At 35.8% G+C, this 15237-nt stretch overlaps 1 protein-coding gene and 1 long non-coding RNA gene across 16 annotated transcripts in view; one reads left to right on the forward strand and one right to left on the reverse strand.

Moving 5' to 3' along the window:
- LOC149136750 (uncharacterized) overlaps positions 1 to 15237 on the forward strand; it is a 137513-nt gene that overhangs the window by 26826 nt on the left and 95450 nt on the right. The window lies entirely within an intron of this gene.
- Positions 1 to 15237, reverse strand: part of LOC106882324 (uncharacterized) — a 49190-nt gene that overhangs the window by 11648 nt on the left and 22305 nt on the right. For both annotated transcript variants that reach the window (XM_089349753.1, XM_089349752.1), the window contains exons 8-14: positions 13666 to 13881; positions 12361 to 12571; positions 8475 to 8534; positions 5435 to 5760; positions 3409 to 3631; positions 2377 to 2548; positions 1300 to 1433 (exon numbers count right to left, since the gene is read on the reverse strand). In XM_089349753.1, the coding sequence (XP_089205879.1) occupies positions 1300 to 1433; positions 2377 to 2548; positions 3409 to 3631; positions 5435 to 5760; positions 8475 to 8534; positions 12361 to 12571; positions 13666 to 13881 (1342 nt within the window). The remainder of the gene's footprint in view (positions 1 to 1299; positions 1434 to 2376; positions 2549 to 3408; positions 3632 to 5434; positions 5761 to 8474; positions 8535 to 12360; positions 12572 to 13665; positions 13882 to 15237) is intronic.

Raw genomic sequence — 15237 nt, forward strand, 5'->3', positions numbered from 1 at the left:
AAGCTATTGAATACTATCCTCAGTGTCCCTTGTTACAACCACTTATCTCTCCTCACGGACATCGATGCCTGTATCCACCAGCCGCCGAAGAGATATGTAACGTTCGGTTCGACGACACTGGATAGAAACAGGCATCCTTACGCATCAAATATGGCGGCCCTACCCTTCGATCTCCGGTCTCACTGGCTTTGCCAGCTTTTCTCTCGTGGATGACCTCTTGCCGTGTCCTCATTAACAGAGTTCACAAAACAACTGACCCATCAGTGATTGGGGAACGCGACGCCACCTACGCAATATGGAGCCAGCTCAGCCTGCGCCCAGCTGATGTCCTTCCTTTCTCCCCTCTGTGGAAGTCTGATCCTCTCGAATGAAATGGAATGCCATCCAGTGTAGCATGACCGCGGATGAGTTAATGCGCCGGCTTGACCAGCACCGTCTGGCATGTTTCCGCTCAGCCTCCGAACTTCACAGCAGAGCTTGGCTCAATGCGGTGCCATCACTTGCAACTGACATTCAATTTGATAGTGACTACCTGTGCATTGGCGTTTTCCTGTAGTTTTGTATATCAGACATCAGACACTGCATTGCCCAGTGTATTCAATACCTCATTTTTTTTTCAGACAGTAGGATATGGTTTGTGATTCGTGTCTTTTCTTTTATATAGTACAGCAGGACATTACGTAGTGTTTCTATCAATGGCTCGTGAAAGAGAAGACGAAAATACATAGATTAGTGTGTATAAATATAAGCAAACATTTATTTTATTAGAAGCGTCAAATATGTTTATTGTACGATACCAACAATATTTCTTTTTTTCAAACGCAGAATTGCCATTAGGACAGCGGAAATACTAGGTAAATTACCATTACAAGGGAGAAAAATTCGTCAAGAAACAGCCATGGGACTTGAACCCACTTTCTCAAAACTCCAGTCGAGTGCTTTACCATTAAGCTAAACGCTGACAAATTTATCTGCTGACTTAGAAGCTAAATAGCTAAATGAGCAACACGTGTGTATAAATATGAACACACTAACATTTGTTTTATTAGAAGCGTTGAAAATGTGTATCGTACAATACGTATATTAGTGTTTTGATTAGTAAGGCAAACTCTCGGGAAGTAATTCTTTAACGCGTTTTATCCCCAGTTTAATTCGAACCCTGTTCTCTTCCTTAACGTTAGGAATGAAGAAATCTCATATCCGACTTTTTACCCCACCTTGTACAACCATTTATTTATTTTCCCATCTTTGCTGAGTGGAATGTTAGCTGTCAAAATGCAATTGATAAAATTATACAACCTAGTGTTAAGCTTTCTCTGTCGTAATTTTCTCTCCGGTAAACAGAGTTGTGCATGATTCCACCACAAATTTCACTCGCATTCCCTGCGCATGGTGAATTGCATTTCCACTGATCAGCATGAAGACTTCCATATCTAAATGAAAACACAAAACAAACAAGTAGTGAAGAATGCGAGTCAAAATAAATGCTATAAGGAAGAGGAGAGCAAACACTTTCTTTTCTTTCCTTTTTTAAGAATTATAACTGAAATAATGTAAATTACTCAGAGATGTCATTCGGAATTAAAATTATCCAGTAAAATGCCTCTGGGAGACAACACAACGATTCAACATGTTTCGAAGAATCTTACATTCGCTTAAAATGTAAAATGTTCACGACAGGACTAAATTTGAGTAAAGGTCTTTTCAGTAAGAGTTAATTTAATACTAAACAATAATCAAAACTGTTTCATTATTCACCAATATTTCTAACACTCCGCAAATTATAATCAGTTTTTTTTTATTTATTCAACCTGACTCTTTTTCAATATGCACTGTTCAGTTACAAGGGATCAGTCTGAGGAAGATCTGGTTGTTATTTTTAGCAGTTAGAAGAACTACTTCCAGTCTTTCTCAATGGTTTGAGGTCGATTCAGTCGTTGAAGCACGTGTCTTGTCTATGAACTCAAACCGTTAAGCTCAGATCTAAATGTGTGGTGTTGTATTAATCTTGTCTTTTCTTTCTTATATTCCTTTATATGGCAATAATTTGTTAACATAATTAATGTACCGAACGTCAATACCCAGGACATCAATTTTCTATGGAAAGAATTTTCTTGTTATAATCTTGTTAATTGTTTTTCTGTTTACAAATATTCATATAAATCCCCACTGCCCTTTGTCTATGTATAGACCTAAAAGTTCTTCATGGTCTTTGTTTATATTTACTAACACTATATTTTCAAATATGCCGACTGACACTGTGGAATTGCTAGTAATTACCATTAATCTTCCTTATATAGTCTTGCTAGTTATTACCACTAACCTTCCATATATAGTAATGCTGTTATCACAGGTTACAAGTTAACAATCACTTACCTGTCATATGTATTACCACAGTAGCACTCCATTGAATTCTGAAGGCCGGCATATTTGAAACTAGAACAATGGCTGAAGCAGAGAAACAATGTCATTTTCGTAGTCACATATCTTTGGCGGCCATCTAATGCACGTGGAGGGTCGTTGTCAGGAAAACACCCAATATATGCCACTGAAAGAAAAATTTGCTCTTTTGATGAAAAGAAAATTTATTGATATAAAGTATCGTAGATAATATTTCTGATTTAGGTGTAAGGCAAGCAAATTTGAGGGAAGGGATTTAGTGGAGATCACCATCGATCCCAGGAAATAAACGGCTCTTTATTTATCCACTCCGATAGGTTGAAAAGCAAGGTCGAGGTCGATTACAGTTGGATTTGAACTGAGTCCGTGTAGATCAGGAAGAAATGTCACCGAGCGTTTCGTCCGACGCTCTAACGTTCTGCCAACTTCTCATTACTGGATGTTAGGTTTAACACCATAGAGTATAAATCAAGACGTGACAGAGTTGGCTGATATTTTACACTGTTTAACATGTCAGTGTTATAAATTCAAAACTATTAACATGTGGTATAATCATCGCTCTGTGGATGTAACTGATGAAGAAAATGTAACGATTCTTTTGGACTTTCTGTGCATAAAAAGAGAACCATCAAAGCCAATAAACTAGGTATTGTTGTAAAGAAAAATCGTAAATTCTGCTTATTGATTGGCATGAGTATACTTATGATCATAATATTGCGACAAAAGAATTTGACAAGCTCAGAAAATATAAAGATTTGCTCATTGAAATCGGAAAACACGTGGCATCTCAAGGTGGTTACAATACCAGTGATTGTAGGAGTACTAGGAATGCTCAAAATAGGAACTGAGAATTATGGCTTCATCCTAAATAAGCAAATTCTTGCCAGTTTCAATAAACGTCCTCGATGAAAAATATTTGTATATTTGAAAATGAAACAAATTAATCACTTCATACAGAACCCACAATTTCAACAAGTACAACAGCAAAAATGCAAACAAACGTTTAACCTTTTGTGCTATTCCCAGTTTTGAAAGTCGCCAAGATATTTGGATCGTCTTCCAATAGTGTAGCTCTAGTTCTTGCTTCATTAGTATAATTGTCTGTGTTGTTCGAATAATTGTCTTCTAACACATCACTGGGTGTTGTGAAAATCTTCGGTAAAGCAGTCGATTTGGTTGTTTTTTGGAGGGTATCTGAACTTGTGGTGCTGTTGGATTCATTTGATTTATTCTGAAATAAAGTTTAAACCAAGCTGATTTTTAAAAGTTTTGGTACAGTGTGTTCCCACATATGATTAGTCTTCTTTTCTAAACGAGTAAATCTAATAACGAACAGTTTTTCTCTGAAGAAAACTGAAGTTGTATAACAAGTTAAATTTTGATCAACAAACCACAGCAGATTACGCATGTGTATAAATGACTGGGAGTCCATTCATTTTACGATTTGTAATTTGAACAAAGCACGAGTAGACAATGCACGTGTAATAAGTGCTGGGGGAGCATATACAAACGGTTCGCTAAATGAATAAATTTTATAGCGAATATTTTTTTCAGAAGAAAATCATATTCAGCAAACGAGCTGAAATATGAACAAACCATCAGTAGACTTCGCACGAATATAAATGGCAGGGAGCTCGTGTACAAACGATTCGTTAACGTCCGTTTATGCATTTCATGTAGCTTGCTAATTTTCATATTTTGTGTAGAAAATAATATTTCTCATATTTTTGCTAGAAACATTACTATGGATCGACTGAAACAAGACATAGGAAATAACGCTCGTACACAGACACATAGACACACACACACACACATCTATACATATACGTGTATTTTTATGCATTGGACGGATAGATAGACAAAACATCATTTCGTGGTCTATGTGGAGTTTGGAGTGTGGCTTGGAACGGATTAATCTCATATGTATTTAAATCATTCATATTACGAACAATTCGGTTAACAAACAGGGCTCCGGGAAGGAGTATGCTTGTGCAGAAAAGGACTTATTGCATTATTAGTATTGTTTTCTTATTCTTATCAATAAAGAAAGAAATTGAGACTTTTTTTCATGTTTAAGCTAAGTGAACACACAAATAATACATGAAATGAAAACAAAAAAGTGAAAACTAGGCAGAAGCTAACATTTAGTTTCCAATTTTTGGCACTCATCTGGTACTCGATTTTTGGCTTTTATTCACGTGTCATTTCAACACTATAGGTAAAAAATAGCATCAGAAATCTCCTTCATATTATGCCCTCCATTCTAACAATGAAAGAGGTTTGGAAATTGTAATCTTGTAAACCCTATATCCAGAAAAAAAAATTATGTTCGCTGTTGTAATACTTTTCATCCTAGTTCTGATGCCTTCGATTATAGATCTGATCGATCAGACATAACCCTGGGATTTGATTGATTAGAAATAACCTAGGAGAAAATAACGCTTTCAGTTTATAGTATTAGTACAGGACTTCAAATTTTGATATTTTGGAATTTCTTCCGGCTTTACGCTCTGAGTTTAAACACCAGCGAGGTCGAATTTGCATTTTATCTTTTTGGGGTCGATAAAATAACGACCAGTTGAACACTTGGATTGATGTAATCGACTATCTCTTCCTCCAAAATGTCAGGCTTTTTGCCTATATTAAAAATGATTTGCCAACTCCGAAGCATAGATGTGACCTCGGTGAAATTTGTACACAGAATGTAAAGTGACGTAACCAACTACAGAAATCTATTTAATATAGTTTGCTAACTTTGGCACATTGTTATAGATATTTGGAGTGGAAGAAGGTCAAATAGTTTGATCTCTGATTTAGTGCAGGTACTTTATGTATCTCAGAATGTTGAAGTGCAAAATCTCTTAAAATAAAAATGTCTGTATACAGGAAAAATAACGATACTATCAATTCCTTCATATCATTCCCGTACTTTTCTATACGTTTATCTTGTGACACACATAGATACACATATATGCGATTGCATATATACACATACAGATAGACAGAACGAAAAAAATAATACAAATGGTCTTACCGATTTCACTACATAAACAGATAAACTATATCCGCCACCACAGATCTGCAATGTATTTCCAGTACAAGGTCTATTGCACCAACTCTCATTTTTAGGGCCATACATTGTATATGAATTGCCACAGAAACATTCATAGCGCCATTCCAGGCCGGCAAAGAAGAAATTTCGTTTTCTGCATTCACTTAGACATTTTTCTATTGTCATTGAGTTATGATCAGTATAGAAAAAGCCATCCATTGCCCTTCGAGGGCCGTCTTTATAACAGCCAATATAAGAATTGTCTTTATTAGTTCTTTCGGATGCATTTTTAGTTTCTCTCAATAGGTCTGCATAGATTAAAAGGAAAAACATTAAGTAACTTTAAGAAAAGTATAATTTCATGTCTCTGAAATGAGCTGTTTTAATTTATGAGAATTTGTAAAATACGTTAAGGTTGGTTTTTAATTATATTATGCTTAAATTGTTTCACATCATTTGGTAGTGCAAGTAGAGACTAGAAATTTTGAAGACTGCAACATTGTTGAAAGTGTAAAGAACTATGAAATGCATATTTTTTTTCGAAATTATATTTTTCCTGAAGTATTTGATTCTTGAGATGATGCAAATTTACATACGTAGTACTGACAGTGCAGTCTCATAAAAGAACATCTTGTTAAATTATATTCTTATGCATTTGTCATCTCTTCTACCTTTGAGATATGTAATCTATTGTCTTTTTCTTTACAGAAAGTAATAAACAGTGAAACGAAATTGAAGTCATGATTAACTAATAAAAATGTTTTGGTGGGATAGCTTATGTTTAGAAACATTTAAAAATATAAATATGCTGTACAACATCTATATTTAATAATGAGAGAAGGGTAGCGAGTGGCAGAATCGTTAGCGACATTTCAAGGGATTCCAAATAAACTGCCTTTACCATGATGAACCTACGTTCTAAGTTCAAATGCCGGCAAGGTTGTCTTTGGCTTCCATCTTTTCGAGGCCGTTAAAATGAGTATTTGTTAAGCGCTAATCGATTTACCTCTCTCCTCAAAATTTCTAGCCTTGGGCCAAAATTGGAGCTATTTCATATGAGAGACCTGTGCATATGACTGGGCTAAAATTCATAATTCCCGTTAATGAATTATCATAAATACCCTAGAGGATTCTAAAATATACATCAGTAATAGAGGTACGGGTATGTCTCTGTGGTTAAAAAGTTCGCTTCGCAAGCATGTAGTTTCAAATTGGGCCCCACTACTTGGAATTTTAAGTAAGTGTTTTGTACTGTAGCTTCGGGTTCAGCATGGTATAAGCGGTTTATTTGGTATACTTTGAAGAAATTTGTCCAGGTTTTGTTTGAAGGTGATAAGATAATTTTCTTCTCTGATTAATTTTGGAATAATGTTAAATAGAGCAGGGGCGGCTGAGGAAAAGATATTGTGTTGCATTGAATTTATATGTTGTAGACTTGAATTGTGCAGCACATCTATACATCTATACATGTATGGTACGTGGCGCTAACCTTGGATGAATTCTGAATCTGATGTTTAGGTTGTTTGGACAATGCTTGTGGTATATTTTCCCCATTGAGCAAATGATGTTGCGCTCACGGTGGCGCTGGAGAGAATAAAGTCTCAATGTTCTAAGGTACTCGCAATTATCAAGATGAGTCATGTCTTTCATCTTTTTAGTGATTATTATCTGAGGTGATACAATTCTCGTAATGTTTTGGTTGTTGTAGGGAGATAACAGTGGTGCAGCAGTATTCTAAGTGTGGTCGTGCAAAAGAGGAGAAAAGGGGAATGACATCTTGCTTTCTGGACCGGAAGATTCTGAGGATCTAGGAATTCATCTTCTGAGCGCCATATCGACTTTATGGTATATGTGAGGACTCCTACAGAGATTATTGTTAACAATTACTTCTAGGATCCTGATATTATTGAATGCTGCAAGTAGCTCTCCTAAAGGAAAAGAATGTAGTTGTTTCAGCACATTCTTTATTCCAAAGTGCATGAGTTAAAAAGTTTCCTCTTTTAATCTCATATTGTTTTCGTTTGCCCATTGGCTTACAGCATGTAGATCAGACTGGAGTTGAGTTCTATCTCCTCCATTGATAATTTTCTTGAGCTTGAAGTCGTCTGTGAATGATTTTAGTTAGATGCATTGGATGACACTTGAGATGTCGCTTATATAGACTATAAAGAGAAGCAGACCCAAAGCAGTCCCCTGGGGGACACCACTGGTGACTTTTGCTGAACTTAAGTGGATTCCACCGATCACATGTTGTGTTCTGTTCATCAGGAAATACTTAATCCAGTGTAAGTGTTTACCACAGATTCCAATACTGTACAATTTTGTGGTCAATTCTGTCGAACGCTTTGCGCTGAAGTCAAGGTGTATGACACCAGGGTTCGAACCTGATCCCAAAACTCTAAAGACATCATCGATGTGATGCAAAAGCTGTGACAGTAATTCTTCATCTCACCATCTTTTCAAAACCTTTGATAATATGAGAGGTGAGTGAGATTGGGTATTAGTTAATTGTTTCTCTTTTTGAAGACTAGGAAGGCAGATTAGGACGAGAACTGTTTTGGTATATAGCTTGAGTCTAAAGAATTTCTCCAGAGGTTGGTTAGAAGTTTTGGAAATTGGTATCTGCATTGCTTTACGACACTATGTATGTGAGTGTGTATGAGCGCGTGTGTGTGTGTATACGCAAATATATATATATATATATATATATATATATATATATATATATATATATATATATATACACATTTACATACGCATATGTATATAAATGAATAAAGCTTTATCTTTATATCTAGTATATTGTTATCTTCCTTAGTCCTTTACCCTTTGTAAAATGTTACTTAACAGCATAACGATCTAAAATAACAATGTCACCTACACAAAAATTTTAAAAAACTCTAGAAAATTAATCATTGATAGCATAACAAAGGGCGAAAGTCAGGAGTGCACGCATACACAGATAACGCACTTTTTGCTTATTCATTACAAAACTGCTTTAGAAATATTAATATCAACGAACCTGGAGTCTTCATTTGTGAACCTTCCAGAGTTGCGATATCTGGAGATGTGGCAGGTGGGGCTATAAAAGAAAATTGATCAGTAAGAAAGTATATATTTCTATGGAAATAGATAAAATGTATTCATATTTTCATTTAAGGAGGGTCGATAAATAAAAGAACAATCAAGTAATACAACAGAAAAAATATTTTGATGTGTTTAGTACCTTTCTTCACATTCTGAGTCCAGATTTGTTGGGTGGTTTAAACAGGTAACAGTGTCGGCCATATCAATTAACCTTCACTCATAACATGTCTACGTTTGTAAATACTTTACAAATCGTTGATAGAACAAAATGCATTGCACTAGATTGGTAGAAACGTTAGTGCAACTGAAAATTAACTTTGTGTTATTTGTTCTTTGGTTTCAGAGTCCACATTTCCTATTGTTCAGTTTTGCCTTTCATATTATGTCGATAAAATAAAATACCAGCTATGTAGCTACGTATTTGGCTTAATTTAATTGACTACCGCCCTCCATCCCATATATACACCCATATGAAATTCCTAGCCTTGTGTGTTGTGTGTGCGTTAGAAAGTATTATTATATTAATGGAAGTGAGTTGACAGACTCGTTGAGGTACTTGTTTCGAACTTTTACAGATTTCACCGATAACAGTTTTGTCTTTCATCCCTCTGGAAGCTATGAAACAATATACTTTTCAAGTATTCTAGGGTCGAGCCAATCAATAGGCCACACTTCTCCTCAGTGTGATGCATTATGACTGTATCAGAAATTACTGCAGTATTTATGACATACAAGTCGAATTTTTTTCAGACCAAAATTCACAATCAAAAAGACAGTCGATTTATACACCAAGTTGGAGGATAAAAATTTCATGTGAAATGCAGCGGATTTGGAACGATAATAACGATGTTCGAACGTTTACATTATATGCTACTTTGATTTGTATGCCGTGTCCGAATGCCTTATAAAACTCTTCCAGGATTTTTAAGGGTGGTGGATAACTAGAATCGCTAACATTTCTTCTAGTTCTTTATGTTCTGAGTTCAAATCCCGTTAACCTCACCCTTGCCTTTAATTTCCGGAATGCCAGAGAAGTACTAGAGTCAATATAATCGACTAAGTTCCTCTCCCTATAACTGCTGGTTTAGTGCCTGAATTAGAAATTATTTAGGGAAGTGGAATAGCAGAATCCTTGCAATGTTGAATTAACTGGATTGTGATATTAATTATGCCGCCTTACGCTCTGATTTCAAATCCCATCGATCACTATCCATCTGTTCCTTTCAGACTGCTGGTCTCGTTCATAAACTAGAAACATTATTATGATTAAAGCTCAAAACTCATTGGACGACAAGAAGTCAACATAAGAAGCTAATGAAATTCTCGTTAGATTATGAAACTATGATCACCAATGTAACCTGTTTGTGGTGGTATGTGACTTAGTGGTTAGGGGTGTTGGACTCATGATCATAAGATTGAAATTTCGATCTTGGACCAGGCAACGGGTTGTGTTCCCGAGCAAAACACTTCATTTCACGTTGTTACAATCCACTCAGCTGGCAAAAATGAGTAATTCTGCGACGAACCGGTGTCCCGTCCAGGTAGGGAATCTACATCCATGAAACTGGGAAAGCCGCCCTTATGAGTTACAGGGTACATTGGTGATCATAGTTTCATAATCTAACGAGAATTTCATTAGCTTCTTATGTTGACTTCTTGTTGTCCAATGAGTTTTGAGCTATAATCAGAAAAATGTTTCTAGTTTAAAAACAAGACAAGAAATCTGAAGGGAACAGGGGGCTAGTGATCGAAGGGATTTGAAATCAGAATGTAAAGAGGCATAATTAATATTACAATCCAATTAATGATTTATCTTCCTTCAGTTATCAATGATATAGGAAAAAATAAGCTAAGTGCAAGTTTATATTATTAGTTCCTACGTACGTTTCACAAATAGGTTTACTTGGGACTCAGCATTGGGTGTTTCCAAGTGCATTTAGATGCTTAACTAGAATGGATCACTAGAGAACACTTTATTGCATTAAGTCACAGTGAACCACCGATATAACTATTACGTAAGTACCAGATTTTTTTTACTTAGCCCCAGATCAACGAGACCAATAACACTGTACAACAAAAATGAACATTATTTCGACTACAGAATGAGAATAACGTTTTCTAGGGTAGTTTTATGCATAGATCACGAAAATGACAACTGCATCTCACAGAATGACTCTAGGTTATGGTAATTTGGCTTTTTAATATTAGGGTATTTTTATAATTTTAAATTTTTTAGTTTAAGATTTTCAGAGAAAAATCTATAAAACACCTATAAATATTTAATTAGATCTTTAATTAGAATAAAAATTGCATTAAAATGCCAAGAGGGCAGTGTAGAAATCACCCAGACAAATTTTGTTACATCTGTGGTGCTGTGACATTCCAGAAAAATGCAAGAAACATTACGCCGTTGGTTAAAAAATAACAAAAAACATTATTACTTATATTTTGTTGTCACGATAGGAGACCAAGATAAAAGTTGGGCACCACATATCTGTTGCACAACATGGACCAATGGTCTTTCAAAATGGTCTTTTGGAAAGTCAAGAAGTATGCGGTTTGGCATTCCAATGATTTGGCGTGAACCACAAGACCACCATTCTGACTGCTATTTCGGCAACTTTTGACAGGCGATAATTTTGAAAACACCTTAAATGTATTAGAATTGGATGCATGGCAAAGTTTCAGAAACGCATGTAATGGTCTACTTGGGAAGCACAGAGCAGCCAACTATGAAGTACTTGTAGAAAAGGTGATTGATTCGTACAAATCATTAGGGTGTAATATGTCGTTACAAGTTCACTATTTGCATTCGCATCTAGCTTTATTTCCTCAGAATGCAGCAGACATTAGCGACGAGCATAGTGAGAGATTCCACCAAGATAAGTCAAATGGAAACTCGATATATGGGAAAATAGAGTCCCGCCATGCTTGCTGACTTCTTCAGAGAGATAGACCTGATACTGTACAGAGAAAGAAACATAAATATTGTACTAAAAAACAGATGTTCTTCCTTTAATAAAAGACGCAGATAATGTATTTACTATTAATAACAGCCCGTTTTGCAGAAAACAAGTTTTAATTCTAGGAAGAAAATGTTATTTTCACAGAAAATGACCCACTTTCTAGCAAAAACATACCGTTTAGTGACGGCCCATTTTACGAAACACTGGAGTCATTTCATGAAAAACGGAGATCATTTTCGTTATCTATGGTAAAAAAAATGTTCCAGAAAATTATGTTCTCGTCTCTGTATTCAAACAGACGTAAGCATGCAGGCCTAGACACTACACACACACATATATGTGTGTGTGTGTCTGCGTGTGGATATTGTTTTCTTTCTTACATAAATATGTATGTACGTATTTGTGCAAATTTCTTCTGCACTGTTTCCATCTACCAAAAATCTGCTCAAAAAACGTTGGTTGACCCAAAACGTTGGTTGACCCAAAACTACAAGGTTACAGCAGAAAAACAATTACTTGCCAATGGTACCTCGAAAATGGACCGAACCTGAAGTCACAAAGTGGCGAAGTGAACTCCTTAACTAAATGACTGCTTTTAAATACTTTTTTTTTCTTTTCATAAATCAATTTTGAGATATTACCAATGAATTGCTATTTACAAAGGCTGTTACATTTTGAATGCAGTAAACCGGCTTGAAAAGAAAAGGCTTCACTTGGTGAGGGTATGAGCCAGCAACTCTTAAACCATATAAACAAGCAATGCTACTTTGCACAGATTACAATAGACAATTTGACTTCGATGTTTTTTTGTGTGGGTGGTGAGGAAAGGTTGAGTAGGTGAAACTTTAGATTTACCTGAGAAATCTATCTTCACAGTTTGCCGCCCATCTCCGGGTACTATATCAAACTTAGCTTCCTTTGTTTCATTGCCAGACTGAATGCGAACGACATAGCTACCATGATATCCACGGAAATGATAACGCTGATGAGAATTAACTCCGTCCCACACGCGTTTTGTTTTCCACTCTTCTTTTAAAGAAAGCAACCGAATCCCTGCATCGTTTATCTGAAGTTCAAATATAGCGTTTAAATACAATTGTTAATCGTAAACATGAAACACACAAAAAATGCAATTTCCTTATTTAAAGCCTAATATACGTTATAAATTCTGCACCAAATGTTTGAGCACATCCCCCCCCCTAAAAAAAAATCCACAGGTATGTTCAGTTTATAGAAGATAATATCGAAGTGGCCTATTTAGGCTCTTTTGGAATATTTTCAGCGTCTAGCATACATGGCACATTTGATCCATTTTATCTAGAGAAAGAATCAATATACCTGGGAACTTAAAAGACATAAATCCATAATAATCCACTAAAATGCAGTTTTATTGTAAAAAAAACTATACTATACGTAAACAGAACAAGTTAGTGCTATCGCTGAATTGCGGAAAAGTACTTTATTTATATAGCATATTAAGGTGGCAAGCTGGAAAAAACGTTAGCACGCCGGACAAAATGCTTAGCGTAAACAGAAATACAGATTCTAAATGATTAACCTGTAAATTACAAATGATGGGTAACAGTCAAAGAGTGTAAATAGCTCTCCATATTTTCACAAGCTCATATGCTCTTTGATGTTAAGAATCATAATGCATCAGAAGTGCATACCTTTTAAATTTCATAAAGGCGAATTTGGATGTATGTCTGCAGGTAGAAATTATTTGCATTGATATTATGTTTGTTGTAGTTACCGTTGTTCTCAAGGATTTAAACAGGGTAAAAGAAAGATGAGAAGTTACACTGTAGTTCATACCACGAAGTTTTGATTTATTCCCAAATGTTGTTTTTAAGTTCAGGATTACCTCTGTAATTCTTCAGATTATTCCTTTTATCTTTCGTTCTCCAAATATAGGTGTTATAATTTTTACTTGGATATTACAAAAGAGTGAATCGGCCGTTCAAATTTAACGTCCGCTGAAAGATTGCATCATGCGAGAAACTCTAACCGATGACAAAGTGAAACGCCTACACGCAATCACGTATTTAGCAAATTCTCTTTTGTTTGTTAAATCAAAAAGGGCTTATTCATGCGATATGTACGCAAATATCTGTATTTGCTTCTGCTTATTATTTGAAATTTAAGTAATCGATTACTCACACGCCAATTCTTGTCCCAAAGCGAAGCTCTTTCTCCTGCCCAATGGTTTCCCGCCCAAAATCCCCATAGAATTATTCCTTCGACTCCCGGATGGCTGAAACCAGTTCTCAGAACGTATTCCAGTTTCTCTGCTCTGGATGCGGGTATTTTGTCAATGATATCGACTTCCGTTAGCCAAATGGGAATTTTCAGCTGCCATAATTCATCCAGACGTGCCTACAATGATTTAAATCAATTCGAATTTAGAACAGTTTGACAAGAGACAAAATAGTATTATAAAATAAATGACATTATTATTATTAAGGCGGTGAGCTGGCAGAGCCGTTATCACGCTGGACGAAATGTTTAGCGATATTTAGCTTGTCGCTACATCCTGAATTCAAATTCTGCCAAGGTCGATAAAATAAGTACCAATTGAACACTGGGGGTCGATGTAATCGATTCATCCCCTCCCCCAAATTGCTACCCTTTGGCAAAATTTGAAACTTTCATCATCATCATCATCATCATCATCTTCATTATTATTATTATTATTGAGTGAGTGAGAAAGTAATATATGCGATCAAAGCGACACTGGAGTACAAATATACGAAGCCCAATACACCCATCATGACTACCCGTCTGATAACGCACATGCACCGCAACCATATGTGCGTGGCATGGTGATCTGATATCAAGACAAACAGCATGACCTTGCAGGTGGGGCCCAGTTAGAATTTTTTTCAGGCTGAGTAGCCTGCCTCTCTCAAATGGTCTCTGAATAAGGTTCGTTTAAGGATGTTGAACGAAACACCCATGTTCCCAAAGTGAATTATCCAAACCCCAATGAATTCCTCTCGACACATGACTATAATGTTCCCCCACTACTTCTGCTCGTGATCAGTGATGCATATATCATTAGTCACTACGAGATATGCTCAACTGGTTAAGGTCAAGCAACTGACAAGCAAATCTTCAGTATTGAGCAGAATATTTACTGTAGACCACCTTTTATACCAAGACAAAACAATGTTCATGATAACCCTTCTAATCAGTTAAGATCAAAAGGGCATTTATTTATCTATTATTATTACTATTATTATTATTATTATTATTATTATTATTATTATTATTATTCAGTAGTTTTATTTTTATAACGTGCTTTCACTTCACTACCGAGCGCAGCTCTGTGTGCCTTGGGTATGTGCTGTAATACCCAACAATAGTTGGCATTATCTACACTTTCATTTTCCATAGCCGGGCTATTTCGTACTCATTATTATTATTATTAGTATTATTATTATTATTTGACGAAAACTCACAGCTTATTTTTCTGGGTATGATGGAAAGTGCCAACAGTCCACAGCCAGCTAAGGTAACACTTGCTTACTGGTCGTGCTTCAAGAACCCTGCAGAGAATTCTTGCAGTTCCAAGCAACACAAGGCGGTGAGCTGGCAGAATCGTTAACAGGTCAGATAAAATGCCTGTTAATATTTTATCCGTCTTTACTTTCTGTATGTTCTGAGTTCAAATTCCGCCGAGGTCGACTTTGCTTTTCATCCTTTCGTGGTTGATTAAATAAGTTCCAGCAA

This window comes from Octopus bimaculoides, chromosome 3 (assembly GCF_046866305.1).
Source record: "Octopus bimaculoides isolate indiv1 chromosome 3, ASM4686630v1, whole genome shotgun sequence".
Taxonomy (NCBI): Eukaryota; Metazoa; Mollusca; class Cephalopoda; order Octopoda; family Octopodidae; genus Octopus; species Octopus bimaculoides.